The sequence below is a fragment of the Lutra lutra genome, chromosome 10 (genome assembly GCF_902655055.1).
Source record: "Lutra lutra chromosome 10, mLutLut1.2, whole genome shotgun sequence".
Lineage (NCBI taxonomy): Eukaryota > Metazoa > Chordata > Mammalia > Carnivora > Mustelidae > Lutra > Lutra lutra.
The window spans coordinates 5,650,252-5,670,986 of record NC_062287.1 but is presented as its reverse complement, the minus strand read 5'-3'; the positions used below and the strand labels follow the sequence as shown (position 1 = coordinate 5,670,986).

Here is a 20,735-nt window from a genome sequence, read left to right as displayed (position 1 = left end):
TAGAAGGCATTGATTCATCAGGGTTATTTTCATTGTGTTTCATGTGATGAATATGTTTGAGAGGCGTATGAAATCTACTTTCCATGTTGGGTTTACACCACAAGGACCTTAAACAAATTTGTAACCAGTTGACTGATTACCCATTTTTCTCTTAAAATATTTACAATTCTTATAACCATGCACACCTAAAAAAAGTTGTTTTAAAAATATTAAGTTTAGGGCCAGCAATGTGGCTCAGTCCGTTAATTATCTGACCCTTGACTTTGGCTTAGGTCATATTGGGGTTGTGAGATCGAGCCACATATCAGGATCCACACTCAGCATGGAGTCTGCTTGATTCTCTCTCTCCCTTCTCCATCTGCCCCTCTCCCGCTCGTGTTTGTCCACTCTGTCTAAAATAAGTAAGTCTTTTTAAAAATATTAAGTTCAGGGGCGCTTGGGTGGCTCTGTGGGGTAAAGCCTCTGCCTTCGGCTCGGGTCATGACCCCAGGGTCCTGGGATCGAGCCCCACATCGGGCTTTCTGCTCTGCAGGGAGCCTGCCTCCTCCTCTCTCTGTGCCTGCCTCTCTACCTACTTGTGATCTCTGTCAAATAAATAAATAAAATCTTTAAAAAAATATTAAGTTCACCATTATTTACAAAGATTTATAAGTCTGCAGTGAATATTCAAACACTGTATATACCACCAGGGAACATTTGGGGTAGTTTTCAAGTAAGCTAACATTAAAATCTACTAGCAAAGCTAACAACAGTACTCAGAATCTGGTTTCAAAATTGTTGAGTTGGAAAATATATTTTGCTTCTAAAACTTTTTTTCTCAGCTCTAGGGTCAGAGTTAGGGTTATGGTTAGTGTTAGGAGTAGGGTGAGGGATTAGGTTATGTACCTGGTATCCTGCATTTCAGAGATCTCTCCAGAGAATAAAATCCCAGACTTCTGCTGGCGCGAGAATGAACGTAGCAGCCATCCACTGAGCTGAGGCAAGGAGAGGTTTGGGGCTCTAATTACCCTTTCAATACATATTCAGTTGGTCCTTTTGACCTCTACCTTCCGAACCATTTTAAGAAATACTACCGATACTTAAATGTTTGGGCTCTTCTCCAGGATAACTAGGCTACTTCTCAGCTCTTCTTATTGTGTGTTCAAGAAGCCACTGTCTTCAGGTCTAGGGTTAGAATCAGGGTGTGTGCCTGGTGTTTTGCAGTTGAGACTTCTCCAGAGGGTAAGGGTTAGTGTTAGAGTTAAATTTAGGGGTTAGAGTTAGGTGTTAGGGTATGTGCCTGGTAATTGGTAGTTGAGTCCTCTGCATATAATAAAACCCCTGACTAATGCTGGGGTTAGGGTTAGGGGCCAGCGGCCAGTGGTAGGGGGTTAGGGTTTCTGCCTGTATTCCTGCATAGAACTTGTTAGTTCTTGCAATGGCACTCATCAGATTTGTATAAAGTATACAGTACTTCTGTTAGTTGTAAGAATGACTCACAGCCATACCCATTAGGATGGCTACTATAAAAACAAAAACAAACGAGGCGTTGATGAAGATGTGGATATTGGAACCCTTGTGCACTGGTGGTAAGCACGTAAAATGGTGTAGCTGCTATGGAAAGTAGTATGATAGTTCCTCAAAAAATAAAAAAATATAATTACCACAGGATCCAGAAGTCCCACTTTTGGTATATTAAGAGAGGTTTGTACAGCCATATTCATAGCATTATTCATAATAGCCAAAAGGGGAAAGCAGCCCACATGTCCATTGATGGATAAATGGGTAAAAGAAACGGTGGTATATACATACAATGGAATATTCAGTCTTGAAAAAGGAAGGAAATTCTGACATACATGAATGAAACTTAAGGTCATTATGTTCATGAAATAAGCCAGTCAGAAAAACACAAATATTGTATGATTTTACTCATAGGAGGTAGCTAGGGACAGAAATTAGAATGGTGGTTGCCAACGGCCACCCAGAGGGGAGATATACTGGGGAGTTGTGGACTGGTCGTACAGTTTCCGTTGTGCAGGGGGGAAGGGCACAGGAGACGAGCTGCACGACACTGAATGCACTTGGCACTACTGAGCTGTACACTTAAGAAACAGTAAGGCTGGTCAAGTTATGTGTATTTTACCACAGTTAAAAAATAGCCACACGTTATTTGTAGACCAGCAGTGAACACACACCACATGGTAAGAGCCAAGGAAAATCATGACCATTTGTCTCCTACACGTTTCTGTCCCAGTTTGGAAACACTGATCTTCACTTTCAATACTGTGTGTCTGTGTTTCATGCTCTCACCATGCCAGTGACAACAAAAAATCCCTTCAGACACTGTGAAATGTCTTCTGTGAGGGTGCGGAGTCAGGAAGCAAAATCACCCCCAAGAAACACTGTTTTAGAATCACAAACTGTGCCTAAGTGCACAAAGTACACATTTTTACATATTGCTGCATTAGAAATCTTATGCATGCTGTATCTTATGGGCAAGTTACAGAATTTTTTAGGAAATACTTTTCAGTGTATAAGATTTTCACCCTCCTCACCAAATTCTGAATCTAAATTTTGTAAAAATTGGACTCTATGGTATTTATGCAAAATCATTTTTACAGAAATGAGAGCCTGAAACTCTGAAGGACTGAATTTATTTAAGAAATGATAAATATTATGGAATGTTGACTTCACATTCAGAATATCAGGACCTTTGTATCTGTCATATCCCAGAAGGTATCTTTCAGACTTTAGAAATGTCAACTAGATCACTCTCTGGGCCCAAACAAGGAACATTTATTTGCCTTTTTGTGATGGGGTAGGTAAGAGAGACCAGCAGGCGAGTCAGGGTGAGACGCAGCCCACGAGGCTGGTTGTGGGTAGCAGCTTCGCAGCTGACACGGGCCTGGAAGTGGCAGGTCTGCCCCAAACTGCAAACTCTTCAAGGGTTGACTGCTCCTGCCTTGCTCACTGCTGCCTCCCTGGGAACCAGCCTGGGCCGGGCACACACAACACTCAAACATCCGAATAAAATAAATGAGGCTTAGCACATATTTTCTTTTACATTTATTCAAAAACAGGGAATAGTGTAACCAGATTCCGGTAATAGTGTAGTAAAGAAATATATTCAATGGTACTAAAATAAATCTACAGAAAATATATAATTTCATTAAAGTGCAAACAAAATACTTGAAATGGCACGTTTTTCTATATTTCAAATCCGTATACTTTCTTACTTTTTAAAAGAACTGCCTATTACAAATAAGAAATCCAGACTTTTTTCCTCTCTGCTTTGACTTCCTTTATACCATATTTAAATCGTCAGCATTTCTAAGTGCCTATATTTTCTAAATGTGTACTGGAAGGAGACACCGTGCGGTGGTATGACCAGCAGAGAGAGAGGTGTCAGGGCGATGATCTCCCTTAATCCAGACAACACTGTTCTCGGTCTATGATGTATTAGCCTATCCGGTAGCTGCTTTACTTGGTTCGCACTGAACTGACTGGTGAAGCCTAGATTCTTTTCCTTATTACCCGTGTACCTTCAGTGTACTATATTCTGGTCTTGGACAAGTTACTTATTTCTCTAAACTTCACTTCCTCCAGCTGCAAGCTAGAATAACCTCACTAACGCGCCGCGATATGCTACAGAGAAGGTATGGGAGGCACCCAGCATACAACACATTGTGTAATTAATACTTTAAAAAACTATCCACCTGTCAAAATCTTTAATTCTATCACCTGTGATTAGCTATTCCTCCTAGATTTGTTATCTGCAAATTTGGCCAACTTTTCAAAACTATTATTAAGAATATTTGAAATAGGACAGGAAACTTATGGCATACCTCGAGGCTGATGAGAAGATTAATGTTACAGAATTGCATACATCAACTAACAAGAATCAGCTACAAATTCATATACCTGTATTGTCATCTAACTAGTAATTTCTTATTCCATCTACAAAGATTTCAAGGCTTTCTTAAAGACTTTATGTTTACTACAATCCCCTGATTTACTATAGTAATAAAACTTCCTGTACATACCAAATCTTCATTTAGGCAGTGTACAAGAAAAAGATACACCAGGACAGGTTTGTAATTTGAAATGCAAAATAATTTTAGGAAGAGTTCTCCAGAAAACTTCTCTGGAATGAATTCTTAACCCAGGTCACTCAAGATTTCCACAGAGAAAGCCTTGCTGAAGCTCACCCTCCAAAATTACAAAATACATGGATAAACATTCCACCAAATACAAGGTTCGACAGATACAAACAATAGGAATTTGATACAATGTAGGGCTCTTAGAGAGAAAAACAATTTTTTAAGAAGAATTTATTTCTCTCTCAAGAGAGAAACCATGAGCGGGGGGAGAGGGAGGAACCCAATGTGGGGCTCGATCCCAAGACCCCAGGATCATGACCTGAGCCAAAGGCCGACGCTTACATGACTGAGCCATGCAGGCAGGCGCCCTGAAATGAAAAATCCATTTTTGAAAAAAGAAACATGTGAACAGTCTAAAAAGATTATACACAGCTGACGAGAGAATTCATAAACTAGAAGAGATATAAAGTCATCAGAGAGAAAGCACAGAAGGCTTTAAAAGACAGAACAGAATGAGAAGACCCAATATACATTTTAAGAAGAGAAACCATGCTACGTCTTAGAAATGTGTTCTCCGTAATGTAACAGCTGCATTATTCAGTAACAATGGGTGATCTTCCAAGTGAAATTCCAGACATATTTCTTAAGTACTAATTTGCTTTCAACATTGTCTATTTTTAATGTGGCTTTACCATGAAATATAGATGGTTACAATTTAAAGTTTTTTTCTTCCTTTTATAAATTAATATCAAATAATTTATCATTCATATACAATATCTGGAAAACAAGTGTTAATTAAAAGCTACCTCAGTCCAGCAGTTTCTGTATTCAAATTCACACTCAAGCAAACACTGTCAGTCATGCTCCGCCCTCCAGTGGCTTCCGTTTTTGGCTAAAGCCTCTGTCAGGGATTTTACTGTGAATAATACAAGCATGTACTTGAGAAGAAAAAACAAATGCTTAGCCTAGAAGTAGAGCAGGAATGCCACTTATTTCTAAAATTTGAGAGAGGAGATTTTCCTTGAGACTTTCAAGTCAGAGGACTTTATGTGACTGAGTCAAGTATTAAACATTTTTTTAAAAACACAGTAAATAGTTCACTTGGTTAAATATTAAGACCTACTCAAAGTCTGTTGGTTGGGTTAAAAATGAAAGCCACAGTATAATTTGGAAAGATTGAGCGGAAAGGAAATTCATATGCTGGATCACACCCAAGCTTTCCATCCTGGGAAAAGCCGGCTGAGATTTTTGGGGTCCATGGCTTGCTGTATGAGCAGGTTCACTTGGCCCCCGACACTGAGCACCGTTCCTTCCTCCACTCCTTTCAGTTTCTCTTGCAGTCTCATCAGGACGCGTTCCGCTACTTTGTTGAAACTCTGGTCAGTGTCACTAAGGACAAACACACAGGTTGTGGTGAGGTGAGACAGGTCAAGGGCTTTGGGGACAGGAAGGACAGCAGGCCCTCGCTGGTAACAGACGGCTCACCTGAGATTGCGTTTGCATTCCTGGTCCTCTCCGGCGGGAGTGGACTGCAGCTCAGTGTCGTCCTCTGGCCTCTGCTGCAAATACAGAGCCTTCAGCGGGTTCATGGTCCAGTCAAACAGGGGGTCGTAGAGGAGAACCTGGACAGAATGTATCAGAAGACCGGTGTGCTTTCCAATGACAGAGACAGAGGAACCAGTGTGATAAAAAAGCACGGGCTAGTCGAATGGTAGGTGACTGGGGGGGATCGGGATGACCCAACGAGGTACTTTGTTTCCTTGTGGAGGACACTGGGCTAGCATAATGCTCTGGGATGCTTCTCCCTTTTCGAATCCATTCTCCTCCTTGAGTGGAGGTGGTAACATCCCTTGACCGCAGTTTCCTGACTAGTCTATTAAAAAGAGCTAAGGACTAGTCCTTTCCTTCTCTCCTCCTTTTCACCACTAGGGTCCTGCACAAGGGTAGGCTGTGCCAACTAAGAGATCAGCTGTGGGAGCTGGACGGCACCAGCAAGCCTAGGCCTAGGCCATCTTCACCCATCATTTTACCAGTAATAAAGCTAACATTTGGATTTCTATTCTTAAGGCTTTTTCTTCTTCCCTCAATGAGTTCTAAATTGCACTGGCGAGAACAAAGGGTATACTCTACTGAAAGCTCCTCCCAACCCAAGGTCCCTTTTGTGGGTGAACCTGGTCTGGATCTCTCAACTCTAAAGCCATGTCACACGGTAACCCTGGAACTTAGGCACAAAGTGCATATATTCTAAGTCACTGCCCCCACAGTTTTTCGTGGCCCTGGCGGTTGTCCGGAACAGCATCAAACAGCGGGCAGATTTTGGTACTGCTGATGCAGGACACGGCCTAGAATGAAACATGGTCCCAGCCTATGGAAGTACCGAAAACACACAAAAAGGGCGGCAGCACAAAGTGGAACGTCTGCTCACCTGCAGATTTCTGCACACTGACTTTGTGTTCTGCGACTTCACTGAGTTCATTTATCAGCTCTACTAGTTTTTGGCAGAATCTTTTGGGTTTTCTGCTTTTGGTATCCTGTCATCTGCAAACAGTGAAAGTTTACTTCTTCCTTACAAAGCTGGATGCTTTTCTTTCTGTTGTCTGACTGCTGTGGCTAGGACTTCCAGGACTATGTTGAATACAAGTGGTGAGAGTGGGCAGCCTTGTCTAGTTCGACCGTAGAGGGAAAGCTCTGTTTCTCCCTATTGAGGATGGTGTTTGCTGTGGGTTTTTCATATCAGGCCTTTATGATGTTGGGTCTGTTCCCTCTAAACCTACTTTGCTGAGGGATTTCATCATGAATGGATGTTGTACTCTGTGAAATGCTTTTTTCTGTGTCTACTGAAATTATAATAGGATTTTTATCCTTTCTCTTATCAATATATCACTGATTGATTAGCAATACTGAACCACTCTTGCATACCAGGAATCAATCCCACTTGGCCACATGGTGAATGATTTTTTTAATGAAATGCTGGATTCAGTTTGCTAATATTCTGTTGAAGGTTTCTGCCTCTATGTTCATCTGGGATATTGGCCTGTAGTTCTCTTTTTTTATGTTGTGTTCATCAGGTTTTGGTATCAGGGTGATATTGGCCTCATACAATGACTCTGGAAGTTTTCCTTTCTTTCCTATTTTTTGAAATAGTTTTGAGAACAGGTATTCTTTTTTACATGTTTGGGAGAATTCCCTTGAGAAGCCATCTGGTTCTGGAGTTTTATTTGAATCAGTCCTCAAAAACTCCCAACAATTTCTTGCTGGTAATCAGTCTGTCCAAACTTTTTACTTCTTCCTGCTTCAGTTCTGGTAGGTGCTTCTAGGAATTTACCCATTTCTTCCAAGTTGTCTAATTTGTTGGCATAGTTTTTCATAATATTCTTATAATTGTGTTTCTGGGTTATTTCTCCTATTTGTGATTTTGAGTCCTTTCTTTTTTCTTTTGATGAGTCTTGCTAGAGGTTTATCCATTTTGTTGATTTTTTTCCAGGAACCGGCTCCTGGTTTCACTTATTTTTTTAAGCTTCTATTTCATGTATTTCTGCTCTACTTTTTATTATTTCTTTCCTTCTACTGGTATGGGTTTTGTTTGTACTTTTTCTAACTCTTGTAGGTGTTAAGGTTAGGTTGTTTGGGATTTTTCTTGCTTCTTGAGGTTGGCCTGTATTGCTATACATTTCCACTGAGAAACGCTTTTGCTGATCACAATAATTTGTACCATTGTGTTTTCATGTACTTTTTGATTTGATTTTTTTAGTTGACCCATTCATTAAGTAGCATATTATGTAATCTCCATGTATTTATGGCCTTTCCAGATTTTTTCTTGTGGTTGACTTTGTAACAGTTTCTTAGCATTGTGGTCAGAAAAGATGCATGGCATAACCTCATTCTTTTTTAATTTGTTGAGACTTGTTTTATGGCCTAATATGTGATCTGTTCTGAAGAATGTCCCATGTGACTTGAAAATAATGTGGATTCTGCTATTTTAGGGTGGAATGTTCTGAATATATCTGTTAAGTCCATCTGGTCCAGCTGGTCATTCAAAGCCACTGTTTCCTTGTTGATCTTGTTTCAAAGGTTGGTCCATAAATGTAAGAGGGGTGTTAAAATCCCCTGCTATTATTGTATTTCTCTTGATTAGTTCCTTTACGTTTCTTATTAACTGTCTTATGTATTTGGTTACTCCCATATTGGGTGCATAAATATTTACAGTTTTGTATACCTTCATGCTGGATTGTCCCCTTTATTATTATCATTTTTTAAAGATTTTATTTATTTAAGACACAGAGAGCACAAATGAGGAGGAGAACCAGAGGGAGAGGGAGAAGCAGACTCCCCGCTAAGCGGGGAGCCTGATACGGGGCTCAATTCTGGGACCCTGAGATCATAACCTGAGCTGAAGGCAGATGCTTAATTGACTGAGCCACCCAGGCGTCCTCTGTCCCCTTTATTTTTATACCGTGTTATTCTTTGTATGTTTTTACAGTCATTGTTTTAAAGTCTATTTCGTCCAATATAAATATTGCTACTTCCCCTTTCTTTTGACATTCATTAGCATGAAGATGGTTCTCCATCCCCTCACTTTGAGTCTGCAGGTGTCTTTAGGTCTGGGGTTAGTCTCTTGTAGGCAGCACATAGATGGGTCTTGGTTTTTTTTTTTTTTTATCCATTCTGTCATCCTATGACTTTTGATTGGAGCTTTTAGTCCATTCACATTCAAAGTAATTACTAATAGATATTTATTGCCATTTCATTACTTGTTTTGTGGTGGCTTTTGTAGTTTTTCTCTGATCCTTTTCTGTCTCTCTTTCATGGTTGTTAGTTTAATGATATGCTTGGATTCCTTTCTTACTTTTTGCATGTCTATTACTGTTTTTTTTTTAAGATTTTATTTATTTATTTGACAGAGATCACAAGTAGACGGAGAGGCAGGCAGATAGAGAGAGAGAGGGAAGCAGGCTCACTGCTGAGCAGAGAGCCCGATGCAGGACTCGATCCCAGGACCCTGAGATCATGACCTGAGCCGAAGGCAGTGGCTCAACCCACTGAGCCACCCAGGCGCCCTCTATTACTGGTTTTTGATTTGTAGTTACCGTTAGGTTTGTGATGTCTTCTGCCTATAGCAGTCTGTGTGAAGTTGATGATGGCTTAGGTTTGAACCCACAGTGAGGTACATTTTATTAAATAGTGAAAAGGAATGGAGGCTTCTAGTACTACAAAGAGCTTATATGGCTGTCTTGGGTTTCAGTAGAGAAACAACACAAATCATTTCAAACCCTAGGGGCTCAGTTAGGAGTCATATTTGTGAATTTTGAATTCAAGTAAGAACCAGAGTACTTCAAAAAATGATTTGAGTCTTATTATCAAAACAGAAGCTGAATGAAAACAATAAAGGACTACAGACTGATTAAGCTAGAGCAGGGTTTCTTAGTGCCGGCACTACTAACATTTTTGGCTGACTACTTCTTTGTTGCAGGGGCTATCCTGTGTGTGACAGGATGGTTAGCAGCATCCCTGGCCTCCGACCAGTGGATATCAATAGCTTTTAAAAAAACACAAATGTCCCTGCCCTACCCCTGGAAGTATGGTTTGAATACGGTCAGCATGAGTATTTTTTAAGAGCTGTGTAGGTAATACTCAAGTATGGCCCGCCGAGCACCAGGGGTTAGAGGATAAGCGCTGAGGCTGTAAGTGAGGGAGGCCGGCCCGTGCTCCGCTGCCCACGTTTCCTTGTGCAGGAAACACCTGATCTCTTGCCCCACACACCAGCATGGTGAGTCATTGCTTTAAGGGACAGAATTCTCTCTGGGGTAGAGCTAATGCCATTAAGCACTGGAAATCTGCATCATTTCCTTTTCTTTCTTCCTGATCAACATGAGGCAGTGATTACACATTCTGAACCTGGGCTGGGGTAAAGGCGATATAATTTAATGATTTCTCTCCAAAACCCAACGGAAACCATTCTGAAAGCAAGTTGTGCCACAGGAGAGAGTGAAGATGTCAAAGTGCTGGTTTATGAATTAAATACTAGAGATGAGTTACGGTGCTGTAACATGCCCCAAAACCTGCAAGGACTGGAGGCATTTCTGAACCACTGTGTCCTGACGTGCACACCTCACTCCCTCCTGCTCCCTAGCACCATCCCACCACATTACCAGGAAGCACCGATCCTCAAATCAGTGACATCCTAACAAGATACAGTCTAACAGCAGAGAAATAAAGATTTTAGGGGAGCTGGGATTTCAGTCAGTAAGGCAGCCCCCTTCACCTCGGGCTGTGATCCTGGGGTCCTGGGAAGGAGCCCCGCATTGGGCTCCCTGCTCAGTGGGGAACCTGCTTCTCCATCTCCCTCTGACCCTCCTCCCTGTTTGTGCTTGCTCTCTCTTTCTCAAATAAGTAAGTTAAATAAATAAAATCTTTAAAAAAATTTTTATTTGATGGAAAGAGAGATCACAAGTAGGCAGAGAGGCAGGCAGACAGAGAGGGGGAAGCAGGCTCCCCGCTGAGCAGAGAGCCCGATGCGGGGCTCGATCCCAGGACCCTGAGACTATGACCTGAGCCACCCAGGCGCCCCAGTAAGTTAAAAATTTTTAAAAGATTTAAAATATTCAAGATTTCCTTTTACTTTACCTCCACTATAGTCAGCAGGGTTTCCTGAGAGCTTCTCATGACCTCCATGGTTTTCTCGCAGCATCTACAAACACATTACAGAAATGGATTTTGTTACACACCAGCGTTTCCAACATCTCTTCATCCTTGTTATTCGTGTATACTGGGCCGAGACTGTTCTTGTTAGTGACTCCCAAATTAATATCAAAGAGCATGACATTAGGCAGACTGGGTTTTCAGTAAATGTTTTTGAAAGGAATGTAATTATCTATGTGAATGTAAGCTAAGCTTTAAAAGAACACACAGTACTCCTATGAAACATGGCTTTCGGTCACTGACCACTGTTAGTTCACACTGACTAGAAACTACTCTAGTAAAAGCTGAGCACATGGACCAATCCTGAGAAAAGATAGGGACCTACGCAGTGCTTTCAGCAGGAACTGAGCCATCATACGCTCCTGTAGCAGAGCTTATCTGCCCAGCAATGGGCGCCTGAGGAGCTCTGAGCAGCTGACTGAGGCACGAATGGTGGAGGCAAGCTGCTTCCAGAGCGGGCGAGGAAGGACAGCTATGTATGGGATGCAGGGTGAGGTCCCAGATGGCCTGAGGAAGGGCAAACTAGCACCATCTTTCCCTGGCCAGTCAAGCACTGGAAGGTGACTTAGCAGCGAACCCTAGAATCTATGGAAATCGATAATCCAAATAATGCTGACAGAAATACCATCTGTTTTAGATACTTACCTTCTAAAGACTCCTTCAACACCAGTAATGCCCATCCCGTCCACAATATCTCTGGTGAGTCTGAAAGGAACCGTTTCAGGAGTCGGGAGGATCTTGCCCTGCTCAAAAGCAACTCCTAAAGTAAACAGTAGAGCGCGGTCAGGTTCCGGAGCAAACCGACTGCCCTCCCTTGGGGCCTACGAGCTGCACAGAGGCCCCAGATCATCTGCCCGAGACTGTGCACAGGACCAGAACTCACGGTGGTTTTTCTCTTTCTGCTGGGCCACTGTTAGGCACCTCAAATTTAAAAAGCATAACTACTTCTAGACATAGGGAAGTTCTAGATTAAAGGGTGATTTCTTAAAATGAAATGTGATGAGGATTTAAAATGCAAAATATGCCTATAATCTTAATTTCTATGTATTTAAGTATACACGCATATTAGTTCTATATTAAAAATTTTTATTAAATGAAACTTTTTATTCTGAGATAACTATAGATTGATATGCATTCGTAAGATACTATATACAAAATAGAAAATTCCCCATATAACTTTTATTCATGTTTCCCCAATCTTGCAAAACCATGCAGTACAGTATCACAGGCAGGACACGGACACTGATCCAGGCAAGGTCCAGAATATTCCCATCACCACCAAGATCCCTCACACTCGCCCACGTCCCTCCCACCAACTCTGTGCCTCCAGCGGTCATTACTCGTGTAACTTCAGATAACTGAATTCATTCTAGGGAAAACCATGTAATATATGTCACCTCCTCTATTCTAACGGAACTCTATCTTACTCTCTCAGCAGCGACTTCCATGTGTTACAATACAGAATTCATAACTTCCTAATACCACACCTTCTTTGAAATCTTAAATTCCACATTCTAACTGAAATCTCTTCTACCCCCTTATTAAAGAGTCTGTCGGGGCGCCTGGGTGGTTCAGTCGTTAAGTGTCTGCCTTCGGCTCAGGTCATGATCCCAGGGTCCTGGGATCCAGCCCCGCACTGGGCTCCCTGCTCTGCAGGAAGCCTGCTTCTCCCTCTCCCCCTCCCCCTGCTTGTGTTCCCTCTCTCGCTGTGTCTCTGTCAAATAAATAAGAAAAAAAATCTTAAAAAGAGTCTTTAAACTCAGTGAGATTTCTAGTCTGTCAGCCTTCCTTCTTTTCCTAGTCCATTCACTGCTGCCTCATATCTCCAGTTACAACGGAGATGCCAGGGAGGCCAGAAGAACGCATGTGAAGACACTACTCGCTCCGCAGCAAATGCAGGCTCCTCGCGGCAGGCGAGCGCCCTGGGGACTGCCAGCGTGTCGTCTGTTCCCCATCTCCGCTCAGCTCTGGTCTCACCTCCGTAGAGCCCGGTTTGCCCTGTACTGTTCTTACAAGGCCAATTACCATCCCTCTGACGCTCAGCCAGCAAGCATGCTTTCATTTTCTCAGTTAGAAGAGTAAATGTTATTTCCCTCCAATTCTCTCCCCTCTAGCTCAAGACTTTCCTCCTCTCAGGAGAGAAGCTGATGTGCCTCCCGTATAAAGCCAACTGTACCCCATATGCCGGAGGACTTCTCTCGCTATTTCAGGATCTCCGTCTCTCTCCTCTAGCTTATCAATACAGAACATATCAATATAGAACATGTTCACTCCGCTCTCCTCTTAGAAAAACAAATGAACAACAACAACAAAAACCCCTCAAAACCTAAAAAAAAGAAAAAAAAAAAGGCTGAAGCATGTCTCTCTCATCTCTGCAGCGAATGCCTCTCCCGTCCTTCTAAACCTCCTGTGGACAGCTGTACATCCTAACTCCTTTCAGTCCTTACCTTTCTGCAATCTCACTCTTCCAATTTTTTAAAAATTTTTATTTATTTGACAGAGATCACAAGCAGGCAGAGAGAGAGAGAGGAGGAAGCAGGCTTCCCGCGGGGCAGAGAGCCTGATGATGTAGGGCTCGATCCCAGGACCCTGGGACCATGACCTGAGCCCAAGGCAGAGGCCTTAATCCACTGAGCCACTCAGGCCCCCTCACTCTTCCATTCTATCCAAATTACTTCCTAAGCCGTGAGCACTGGTTAACTGTTCAATTCAAAGGCCTGTTTTCAGTGCTCACCTTATCTGACCTGTAGTCTGAGTACTTCTTCCTTTATGGAAACTCCACCCCCCCCCACCCCCGACCTCCCGCCTTCCAAGATACCCCTGCCTTCTTGTTCCCATGACTTGTTTTTTTTTCCTGACTCAGGCTTTTCAAAGCTGGCATTCCTTAGGTTTCTGTCCTCAGTCCTCTTTATTGAGGATGATACAGAAGATCAGAACCTCCTCCAGACCAGTGACCTCAAATGACATCTACTAGCAGAAGGTTCCCAGCTCTATCATTAAGCTCAACCCCTTTGCTTTCTCTAAGTATTAAATGCCCATTATACCTGGAAGTCCTATTAATACCTAAAAACAGAGTGCCTGGGTGGCTCAGTGGGTTAAGCCTCTGCCTTCGGCTCAGGTCATGGTCTCAGGGTCCTGGGATCGAGTCCCACATTGGGCTCTCTGCTCAGTGGGGAGCCTGCTTCTCCCCGCTTCTCTCTCTGCCTGCCTCTCTGCCTACTTGTGATCTCTGTCAAATAAATAAAATCTTTAAAAATTTAAATGTTATTTAAAAAAAATACCTGGGGCACCAGGGTGGCTCAGTGGGTTAAGCCTCTGCCTTTGGCTCAGGTCATGATCCCAGTGTCCTGGGATCGAGCCCCGCATCAGGCTCTCTGCTCAGCAGGGAACCTGCTTCCCTTCCTTTCTCTCTGCCTGCCTTTCTGCCTACTTGTGATCTCTGTCAAATAAATAAATAAAATCTTAAAAAAAATAAATTCTGTTAAAAAAAACCTAAAAACAAGATGCAAAAGTGAACGCACTGCTTGCTCCTCCTTCACAAAACCTGCCGCGTTCCTTCACTAGAAATGTCAGTTATCCCGGCGTCCCTTCTCCCACCGTTGCCAACATCTAACATCCCCGCTGCAGGTTACAGCAAAGACGCGCCCCAGCCCAGCTCCTGACCTCCACAGCTTTCGTCTGAGTCTTCTATTGTCTTAACTAGGATACGAGCCCCAAACGTGTCTTGGCGCTCCCAGTATTGCTCCCCAAATTATTTCTCTAGGAATTAAACAGGATCATGTCCATCGCTTCTCGGCCTTTTGGCTAAGATCAAGTGTAAACAGGATCATGTCCTCCTTCAGTAAATCTTCATTTACTTCCCCTTGTCTCACAGGTTAAAGTTGAAACCCTGAGCCTGGTTTTTTACAGTCTAATACCAAGCTACCCCTCCAGCTACTCAACTCCGGCCATCTCCGATGCCTCACCGCTCCTACAGGTTACATCCCCATGAGTCCCCATTTCGGATTTGCTTTCTTCGAAGACCTGGCTTAAATATTGCCTGTTATAATAAGTTCCACTCATTATCTCAACAGAGTTAGCTATTCCCTCCAGCATGTGTTTATGCGTTTTTTTTTTTAAACATTTATTACTTTGGTCTGTCTCCCTCACACTTGTAGCATCCTGGGGGCAAATATCATTTCCTATGACTAAATATTTAATAAACAGAATAAAGATACATTTCTGATCTTCTGTTACTCACCCAAATCTATATGTACAAGTTCTGCAGATTGCTCATTGATCAAGATATTCTGTACATGTCTATCACCAAGTCCAAGTATGTAACCAACTAGGGGAAAAAAAAAAAAAGAAACCAACCTGAAATCACTGGGATCATCTATTTCTAGAACACATCCATCCATAACTTCTATTGATACCTCTGACAACATGACTTTTAAGTACTGTAGGCTTTTGGCCTGCTTCAAAAAGAATATGCACATAACTTGCCACTTTGAGTTAAGTCACATCTTGGCTGTTTTCATTAACGCTGCATTTTACAAATTCTAGATGATGTGCTAAAAAAGCATACATTTAAAAATAGTCATCCCTTGAAAATTAGTGTGGTTCAAGTTGAGACCTATTATTTAGCAAGGCATTATATCCCCTCAAATATTTTGAGTATACTTTTAAATTTAACACAAATTAATCGTTAATTCATTTCATCAGGCTTATGTCCAGGAAAAACTGCATTTCTGTTTTGAAGATAGATGATGGTGTGCCCGAACACTTGTGACCTAATGAAAAACAGCATGAGGACGCCCGTGCGCCTGGCTGGCGCTGTCATGAACTGGGTCTCCTTTCTTGTTTACAAACTGAATCAGCTGAATCAGATCAGTGATTCTCACTGTGGACCAGAAAAGGGTTCTGTAATGACCTAGAACTTGGTCAGTACACACACTAACTATGGCCCTGTCTTCTTGGCCCTGCCTAAATGATAGAGGGATGGTCTTTATTAGTTAAAAATTAATAGATTAGAAGATAGCTGGTATTCAACATTAGTTTTCATACTCTAGGCTTTTGCTAACTGCCCTGTCTAGCTATGCCAGTCTCTTACTAATTAAAAAAAGGCCAAAATATGTAGTGTGCACTATGTATTTGAATATATATCATGATTTCTAATCCAAACATAAAATTCTATTAAATAGATTCAATATGGTTTCGCTTATTTGTGGAGCATAAGGAATAACATGGAGGACATTGGGAGAAGGAAAGGAAAAGTGAATTGGGGGACATTAGAAGGGGAGACGAAGCATAAGAGACTGTGGACTCTGAGGATCTAATTGAGGGTTTTGGAGGGGAGGGGGTTGGAAGGTTGGGGGAGCCTGTATTATCAAGGGCACGGATTGCATGGAGCACTGGGTGTGGTGCATAAACAATGAATTCTGGAACACTGAAAAGTAATTAAAATATAAAAATTTAAAAAAATAGATTCAGTCACTTAGTGATAACAGAATTCTGTGCAAAAGAACAACAGTTAAAGGAGGTAAGTTAAATATAGTTATCATGGGTTTTATTATTTCCCAAAGGCGATCTCAGAAAATAATCTATTGAGGGAAGATTGAAAATACGCCATATTCACTACTGAACAAAGAAGAGCCAGTCTTTTGTCTCTCTGGAGTAGGAGAATTCTTTCCTGCAGAAGCTTGGAAGGGTGAGTTACAAACTGAGAACCGGGATGAAGGAGAAGCAGGACAGTGGAAAGATGAGGGCGGTCTGGCCGACAAGCTCCCTGAGTACCGTCACCCGGTGAATGAGAAAGTGGCCGGGACACGGCGGACGGGAGCATTTACCGATAGAGGAAGTGGCCACGCTGCGAGTGTAAGCCAGTCGCTTCTCGAACCAAACTGCCGGGTCGAGGAATTTTTCCATGCAGAAATAACGGAAAACCGGCTGAAATTTTTGGCAGACATCCATGAATGTTTTATATTTCTCTTCAAAAGACTTCTTTTGTACATCCTTTAAAAAGATCAAATATAAAATTTTCTCAATATTGTGTTTAACTACCTTAACGTCCACAAGAGTTTCTGGATTGAAAACAGTTCCGTGGATGCGGAGGCAACAAAGGGATGAACAAGGTGGGGTCTACCCAGCAGCGAGCAGTGTGGTCAGAGACAGTGACAAGGTATAAGCCCTTCAGGGCTCAAGTGTGAATCTTCCTGGAAGGAGACACACCAACCGGGACTGTTGTTTGTTTTAATGCAGTTCGCACTGGAGTGATTCTGTTATCTATGCAGAAGCAAACAGAACAGGGAGAACCGGCTCCAGACCTCCAGATGGTCTGAGGTCACAGAGCCCCAGGGGCACAAGAGGAGACAGGGAAGCCAGAATGGGTGACGCGCCTCAGATCTGTCCTCCGGTGGCAGAGCCTGCCGAGCCACCTCAGGGGGCCGCGCTCCCACCCTGTACCCGCCACCCCCAGCTGCATCTCGGGCCAAGCTGTCTTCATGACGCTCCAGCCTGCCCTGCCTCTCCCACCGCCCACTCAGCATCTTCACCCGGGTCACTGCCAAACCCCAATGACTTCTTCCCCTTCTCCTCCTCAGGGAACCTCAGCCACTTCTCTCTCTACACCGTAGACATCCTCCATCCAGCCCATCACCCAAACACCGGGCACCACTGATTACTTTTTCCCCAACCCCACTTCTAATCAGTAACCAAATCCCATCAGTCCTGCCTCCCCACTATTTCTGTATGCACCCCTACTCCCCATTCCTACTGCTGTTCGTCCGCATTCACGGTCCCCGTGTCATGCCTCTAGTCAGCTTCTCAAAAATGTAGCCCACAGGGCTCAGAGTTCTTTCTCTAAAATGCAACTCTGGTATTGCTGTCCTTCTGGAGGGTTCTCTACTGCTTTCAAGATAAAGTACCAAGTTCTTAGCATTTCATGAAGCAACCCTCTGTTTTTTGACTAACAACTACTGCTTTAGTCTCACTGATCTCCTTCTCAAAACCTAGGCCTCAGCTATCTGCCTGTCCAGGCCTCTTTCCCTTTGCCTGCGCGTGGCTTCTGCTTAGAAAACCAACTCAGTCATCTCAGTCATCTCAGCTCAAAGGCCACTCCCCTACGAAGCTTTTCCGCTCCTGCCCTTCACAAGCAGAACGAAGCACTTCCTCCCCTGGGCCTGCATGGTACGCGGGACCGCCTTCCATTACGACGTGATGGCACTCTGCCATCCAGTTTAAAAATGACATATCACAAAGCACAGTAAAAGGAAAAGTAATGCATTTTAGGGTTGGACAGACAAGATTCAAATCCTTGCTCCACCATTAACTCCTTGACCTGGGCAAGTCAAATTTCTGGACTTCCTCTCATTTTAAAATGGGGTAAGTACGGTGATGATGAGTGTGCGCAGTGTCCGGAGAAAGGACACGTCCTGTCCATACTGTGACAGGCCGGATGAACGTCAGGCCATGAGGCTAGTGTGATGTGGCCAATGTCTTAAAAGATCTATCAGTTTTATATAAAAATTATTATCTGTTTTTTGGTTTTAGTTAGTGTTTTGTTAAGAATCCGCTTACCCCACACTGGAGGCAAACTAGCATTCCACCGGATGCTCAATCTCTCATCAGACAAGGGCTGGCACTTTACAGAGCTTACAAACCTCCCTGTGTCGCTCACACACACTTCGTGCTGGCGGCCGGCCTTCTCCCTTAGGATCACCGCCTGGCGCCAGTGAGACACCGTGTGCTCTGACGCGTGAGCGGTCAGCTGCGGCGCGCCGGCCCACGACCTCGCACTTGTTTCTCCTCGCGAGGGTCACTCACCATCATCTTCTTCTGGCAGTGAATGGCGCTCAAGTCCTTCGGCCTGTATCTCTTATGAGCACCGTTCTCGTTGTTGACAAGGAACTCGCCGATGGGGACGGTCCCCGAGCACCACTCGAGCACGCCGCTTCGCTGGGAGAGCGGAACCACCTGCATCACAGAGGAGATGCCTTCTGAGTACGGGAAGGGTCCCGAAGAGCAGGTGACCGCCACTCAACTACCAGTCCCTGGAAATCAGTTCTTTCGGGTGTATCCCTGATTCTGTGTCCAGAGGAAACAGAACTCCTTGGAGATAAGCAATGGAAAACACACTCAAGCTCCAGAAATCAGATGGGCCTGCGGCTGACACTCCTAGGACCTGCTCTGCTCTCAGTCCCCGGGACTCCTGTTGACCAGGTCTTTCAGCAGCATCTGTGACTGAGTCACAGTTCGCGCCATTTAGCATAGGAATTACCTGCTTTCCTCATACCTTTTTTTTTTTTAAGCTTTTGTTTTATTTATTTGTCAGAGACTGAGCACAAGCCAGGGGAGGGGCAGAGGGAGAAGCAGGCTCCCCACTGAGCAGGAAGCCCAATGCGGGGCTCGATCCCAGGACCCTGGGATCGTCACCTGATCTGAAGGCAGATGCTTAACTGACTGAGCCACCTGGGTGCCCCTCATACGTTTAAAATCAAACAATTTGAAGATTTCACTTTGGAAAATACTGAGTATAACTTTAATACTAATATACTTTGAGGGCGCCTGGGTGGCTCAGTGGGTTAAACCCTCTGCCTTCGGCTCAGGTCATGCTCTCAGGGTCCTGGGATCGAGCCCCACATCAGGCTCTCTGCTCAGTGGGGAGCCTACTATCCTGTCTCTCTCTCTGTCTGCCTCTCTGCCTACTTGTGCTCTGTCAAATAAATAAATCTTTAAAAAAAAAAAAAACTAATATACTTTGATAATTAAAAGTATACGTATTCTTGCTTTAGAGTCTTATTAGCTACATGAAGAGGAAATATATTCCTGAACATAAAATTAGCAATTTTACCGGAAATATAAAAAATTATGACATATATAAACATACACAAAGTACAGAAAATGATATAAACAAACACCCTTTTACCCACTAAACAGCTTTATGAAATCTAAGATTTTCTCACATTTGCTGCAAGGAGATGAAGCTCCCTTGCATGCCCCTCCCTGGCCTCCTGCCCTTCCCCACCAGCAAGAGGACTGCTAATGTGCTTATCATTCATATTCATGTATTTTTTGATATATTTTTATTTCAAAGCAATATATACAGAGATAGTTCTAAGCTTTAAATAAAAGAGTATTATACTCCGTGAAGGCTTCTGCAATTTGTTTTTTACCCAACACTACTTTACTCTCAGCTGCATGAGTACGTGTAACCCTAGATCATTTGCTTCAGCAACCGCAGACTGTGTAAGAACACCACCATGTGGGCACAGATGCACACCAGGAACGGAACCCCTGGGTCACAGGGGATGTGCGTCTCCTGTTTCGTTCACCAGATATCACCAAAGAACTACCCAAAGTGGTTTTGCCTGTCTCTACACCCAGTACTGTGCTGATCTGAGAGGCAGGCAACAGTATCTCACTGTGGCTTTGATTTCTATTTTCAGATGCCCAGTAAGGCAAAGTCAAATTTAATATTTTCTTCCTCAGCTGTCTGTATTCTACACCCATTTTCCTATGGACATGTTAGCCTTTCTACAACTGGCTGGTGACAGCTATTTATACATCCCTTACTGTTATTAATCCCTTGCTGTCATTAATATTATAACAACCCTTTGTTACTATTATTAAAGTCATTTGTCCTAGTTGGCCACTTGTCTTTATAGAATCTTTAATTCCTCAATTTTTTATTTTAACGTACTCATACATGCTGACCTGTCTGGTGTCTTAACGCCTTTCACTAATTTATTAACTGTGTTTGTGGAGAGTCTATTATGTGTTTAACAGAAGAAAAGAGGCATTTTAAAAAGTGACTAAGAGAGGCAGGGTCAGAGAGGCCTCTCTGAGGAGGTGACACGGAGAGAAACCTGAATGCAGTACAGGAGGGCGTACAGGGTCTGGGGGACGAGCATTCCAGGCCCAGGGGAGTAGGGAAGCCCTGATGTGACCCCAAACCGGCAGATCTCAGCCACAGCAGGC

The 20,735-nt window shown here is 43.2% G+C and overlaps 1 protein-coding gene across 2 annotated transcripts in view; it reads right to left on the bottom strand.

The window, feature by feature from the left end:
* Positions 1 to 3,032: 3,032 nt before the first annotated feature.
* ATM (ATM serine/threonine kinase) overlaps positions 3,033 to 20,735 on the bottom strand; it is a 127,459-nt gene continuing 109,756 nt past the window's right edge. For both annotated transcript variants that reach the window (XM_047691106.1, XM_047691105.1), the window contains exons 59-65: positions 18,582 to 18,731; positions 16,607 to 16,772; positions 15,019 to 15,105; positions 11,424 to 11,538; positions 10,704 to 10,767; positions 5,565 to 5,701; positions 3,033 to 5,468 (exon numbers count right to left, since the gene is read on the bottom strand). In XM_047691106.1, the coding sequence (XP_047547062.1) occupies positions 5,285 to 5,468; positions 5,565 to 5,701; positions 10,704 to 10,767; positions 11,424 to 11,538; positions 15,019 to 15,105; positions 16,607 to 16,772; positions 18,582 to 18,731 (903 nt within the window). In that variant the 3' untranslated portion in view covers positions 3,033 to 5,284. The remainder of the gene's footprint in view (positions 5,469 to 5,564; positions 5,702 to 10,703; positions 10,768 to 11,423; positions 11,539 to 15,018; positions 15,106 to 16,606; positions 16,773 to 18,581; positions 18,732 to 20,735) is intronic.